We start from the raw sequence: 4,862 nt of genomic DNA on the forward strand, positions 1-4,862 counted from the left end.
TGATAGAAGAGATAACCCCCCCCCCCATGAGAGAATCATTTTGAAGGGAAAATAGACTCCAGGGCAATGCTCCCTCTAAGCTGTGGATTCTTGTGAGCAAAAATTTTACATTGTGAGCTTCCAGCATTGAAGTTGTGAGTGAGTGATTTGGCTACTGCATAAATTAGTGTGCTCTGGAGCCATCCTTCCTGAGCGAAGACAAAAATGTGTGAGCCAGAGGCTTTAAAAAGTAAGAACTATGAGCTAGCTCACACTAACTCACCTTAGAAGGAACACTGCTCCAGGGTTAAGCACATCCCTCCCCATGTCCCTTTTCTCTCCTCCTGATTGGGGCCTCACATTGGAGCCCAGCATTAGCCCCCAGTGGGAGTGCTTCCCTAAGACTGTTCCACCACCCTTCAGTTGCTGATGGCCCATGCCAGTCCCTTGCAATCACATTCAATCCCAGTGGCAGGCCAGACTGTTGGGAAAAAAATGCATTCTAGTGCTTTGGAAAGGGCTCTTCAATAGTCAGCTCATATACAGCAAGACCCATTTGCCCTGGCATGCAGGTTGGAATGGAACAAATTCACCCTCTTCTAGCAGATGGGCAAATAAATCCTAGGAGTTTCTAAAGGGATTTTTTTTTTCTATATTGAAAACAGGGACTAAAATGATCATGGTTGCAGAAACTGATTACTGAAATCTTGTAATGTCACCTTGGCACCTTGTGAGTGTTGGTGTCTTGAGAGCTAGCATGGTGTCATGGTTAAGAGTGGTGGACGCTAATCTGAAGAACCGGGTTTGATTCCCCACTCCTCCACTTGAAGCCTGCTAGATGACTTTGGGCCAGTCCCAGTCCTCTTAGAACTGTCTCTGCTCTACCTACCCTACAAGGTGCCTGTTGTAGGGAGAGGAAGGGAAGGTGATTGTAAGCCACTACAAGACTTCTTCAGGGAGAGAAAAGCTGGGTATAAAAACCTACTCATCTTCTCCTGAGTATGCTGCTCTGTGCCACAGTTGCTTCCCCGATACACAAGCACTTCTTGTGTCCCTCCGGCATGACTTGGTTTTGCTCGGTTTTTGCAGGACACCACAGTAATAACCAACCTCATTTCCGTACACCGTGATGAGTCTCAGTGGAAGCACCCTTATGAATTCAACCCCTCCAACTTCCTGAATGAGAAGGGAGAGTTTGTGAAGTCTGAAGCCTTTCTAGCATTCTCAGCAGGTAAGTTCCTTCTGTTACCACTTAAAAGATAGAAGTCCACCGCTGAGAAACTTAATAATCTGATCTCAACACTTGCTTCTTAGAGGGCTTCAACTCTATCTGACTTGTGTTGAGTTCTCTATGAAAATGGATCCTACCTCAGTAGCCATCAAGCAGAAGAAAACAAAAATCTGAACCTGTGCATAGGTCCCAAGCAGTGTCATGTTTAAGATTTATCAAATCGACTCGTTTACCATGAGTTCTAATGGCTACTTGCCTTAAAAGATAAAGGTTCCCTTGCTTGAAAGCCAGTCAAGTCTGACTCTAGGGTTGTGGTGCTCATCTCAGTTTCAAAACCGAAAAGCCAGCGCTGTCCGAAGACGTTTCCGTGGTCATGTGGCCGGCATGACTAAACACCAAGGCGCATGGAACGCTGTTACCTTCCCACCAAAGTGGTACCTATTTATCTACTTGCAATTTCTTGCTCTCGAACTGCTAGGTTGGCAGGAGCTGGAACTAGAGATGGGAGCACACTCCGTCTTGCGGCACCCAGGTCTCGAACTGCTGAACTACTGACCTCCCACAGCCTGCAGTTCAGCGTCTTAACCACTTGAGCCACCACAGCTCCTTACTTGCCCTACGTATGGCTTATAACCTTTAGGGGACAACAACCCTATAATTATCTTTTAACCATTCCTTGGCACAGTGACTATGATTCAATATCACAAGAAAATTTCATTGGTGTTCTAAAGTGAAGTCAAGGGCCGATTTCCCACAAGCCGCTACTCCGTGCTCAGTCTTCCCTTTGCTACCGATCATACGTGTCAATTTCATACTATGTACTGCGGTGCGGAATTTTGCCCCTCAGCTTCGCCCGATTTTCCCCGCGTCTACTCAATCCTCAAAAAACAGGATTGAGTAGACGCAGAGGAAATTGGGCGAAACTGCGGGGCAAAATGCCGCCGCACAGCACATAGTGTGAAATTGACACGTAGGATCGGGGCAAAGGGAAGAGCGAGTGCGGAGCAGTTCCCGCAAATAGTATCTAGACCAGGGGTCCCTAATCTCACTGAGCCTGGGGGAACATTTGGAATTTTGAAAACAGTGAATGGGTGCACTGCTACCGCATGGGCACTAGGAAATGTATCAGTAGCACAATGGTACCCATGCTTGCCATGTTGAGAATCACAGATCTAGAATGTAGAACAGGGGACCTTAATATGGTGCCCAAGGGCACCATGGCACCTGCCAGCACCTTTCCTGATGCCCACCAAGTGTTTAGAGAGTGGGAGGGGCCAGGTGTGGCTTTGGCCGTGGACTGGCTGTCCAGATTTTTTTCAGAAGTCGTCTTGGCAGCAGCTCCCACCACAGGACAAGGATCTTCACTGCACGACAGAACGCAAGCTCTGTGTAGGAAAGAAAATATTTTTAAATCATTATTTTGAAAGGCCTCCTGTTAAACAGAGCTTCTACCTGAAACATTGCGAAGTTATTATTAGAGTTCTATGTGACCTCCCTCGATGACATTTTGTGGTGGGCTCCACCTTTGGTGGCAAAACACTTTGCAGCTGGCTTTGCTTCCTGCAGGAGCCATATTTGTAGTTGTGCCCACCAGGCCAAGGGTGTCCACAGGCTGAAAAAGGTTGGGGACTCCTGGTGTAATTGGTCATATTAATACAGACGTTTATAAAGGAGTGTTCTTATTATCTGCTTGACTGCTCTAATTATAAATGCAAAAGAAGTTTTGATTGCTTTTGCCAAATTCATCCACGGAAAGTTTGGTAGCAAGTGGCTATTGTGCTTGCTTCTCCCCCCCCCTTCTAAAAAAGCTATCGGTAGTCTGTTATCCATGAAACTAATATAATCGGAAAAGGTTACTGGCACCATTACATGGATGTTGATACAACACCAGCTTTCATTACCACTGGTTTTCCTTTCTTTTCTTTGTTTTCAGGTCCCAGGGGCTGCCTAGGGGTGAGCCTGGCTCGTATGGAACTGTTCCTCTTTTTCACAGGCATCCTGAGAAAATTCCAGGTGATGTGGCCAGATGAATCAAAAGCCCCAGACCTGACACCCTGCTATGGGGTCACCCTGTCCCCAGCACCCTTTAAAGTGGCACTGAAATGTCGCTGGCTGTAATGTATCCAGTCTGACCGCGTGGCTGGGTTGGGCTCCACACGGTCAAGCGCTAACATCGAGCTTCGCTCCACATAACAAAGGACTAAGCAGATCCTAGCCCACCCCTATCCGAGGGCTAGTGTCCCAGCCAAGAGCCTATGGAACTCTCGGCCACTGTAAATAACCTATTGGGATGTGGGTGTGTGTGTTCTGGGTGGTGGTTTCACGGGGGATATAAGCCGGCCTGTGAGCCGGCTCAAGTTGTCTTGTTCTTCACTAATAAAGTACGCTTGCTGAAATCACTCGACTATCTGCGTACTTTTCACTGGCAAACATGAACATGGCTAAGCAGGATTTGGATCACGAGGGTGGAGAACATATCTGGGACTCTGTGTCTCTCTCTACCCCTCTGTATGTGTGTGTGTCTGCTCCTCTGTGTCTGTGTGTGTCTGCCCCTTTGTGTGTGTCTCTTTCTCTGCCCCTCTCTGTGTGTGTCTCTTTCTCTGCCCCCTTCTCTCTCTGTGTGTGTCTGTCTGCCCCTCTCTGTGTTTCTCTGCCCCTCTCTGTGTGTGTTTGTGTGTGTCTCTCTCTCTGCCCCTCTCTCTCTCTGTGGGTCTCTGCCCCTCTGTGTGTCTCTCTGCCCCTCTCTCTGTGTGCCTGTCTCTCTCTCTTTTGTACACACTTCTTCAGATACAGTGTATCTGAAGTGTGAATGCACATGAAAGCTTATACCTTGAATAAAGCTTTGTTGATCTTAAAGGCGCCACTGGACTCTAACTTTGTTCTGCTGCTTCAGACCAACATGACTGCCCACCTGAATCTAATGTCTATAGTTGATTTCTGCAGCCCAGGAGCTGCTTCTCCAACCCAATCAGAATTCGGGAGTGCAGGCTGAAAGTTTCCCTCCAAGTCTGCTCTTGACCGATTGCTTCAAAACTCTGGATAAGGGAGGTTAAGGCACTGAGGTGAGACACTGGAGATCATCCATCAGGGCTCCTATGACATCTTGGCCAAATGGTGAGTCTGGGATTCCGTTCCATTCTTCGCTCAGCTGACTGCCCTAAACCAATTTCTCTACTTTCTGGGAGGTAATTTAAGGATTTAATTGCACAGTTGAACCCGTGTCTATTCTAAGGGCATATTTTATCCTTTCATAATATAGCTGATCAAAAATATTTCTGCTGGAGAAATAAAGTGATGGGACTGGATAAACAAATCGGATCGATCAGCATGTTTGATTAGGAGGCCACCTTTGCCCAGAACACAGTGTAAACAAGAGACGTTTGGAGACATTATGCCAGCACCTGTAATCATTGCCTGGAATGATGCCCGCACCTCTGAACAAAACCTCTGACTGCCTGTAGTATTCATTCCCTTTCACCATGGACACTTTCAGCTGGCTACTGCTGATTTCCTTCATATTGCTCCTCTTCTGGCAGACCTCCCATCCCAAACAACTCCCCCCTGGACCGAGGCCTCTACCATTTGTTGGGAACTTGCTGCAGCTCAGTAGCAGCTATATCCTGAAGGACCTTAAAAGGGTAGGTACCTTTTC

The 4,862-nt window shown here is 47.3% G+C and overlaps 1 protein-coding gene across 1 annotated transcript in view; it reads left to right on the forward strand.

The window, feature by feature from the left end:
* Positions 1-3,470, forward strand: part of LOC107126184 (cytochrome P450 2J2-like) — a 16,316-nt gene extending 12,846 nt beyond the window's left edge. The window contains exons 9-10 of the mRNA XM_015429709.1: positions 1,069-1,210; positions 3,144-3,470. Coding sequence (XP_015285195.1) covers positions 1,069-1,210; positions 3,144-3,328 — 327 coding nt within the window. The 3' untranslated portion in view covers positions 3,329-3,470. The remainder of the gene's footprint in view (positions 1-1,068; positions 1,211-3,143) is intronic.
* Positions 3,471-4,862: the final 1,392 nt, after the last annotated feature.

This window comes from Gekko japonicus, unplaced genomic scaffold (assembly GCF_001447785.1).
Source record: "Gekko japonicus isolate JY-2015 unplaced genomic scaffold, Gekko_japonicus_V1.1 scaffold815, whole genome shotgun sequence".
NCBI classification, from domain to species: domain Eukaryota; kingdom Metazoa; phylum Chordata; class Lepidosauria; order Squamata; family Gekkonidae; genus Gekko; species Gekko japonicus.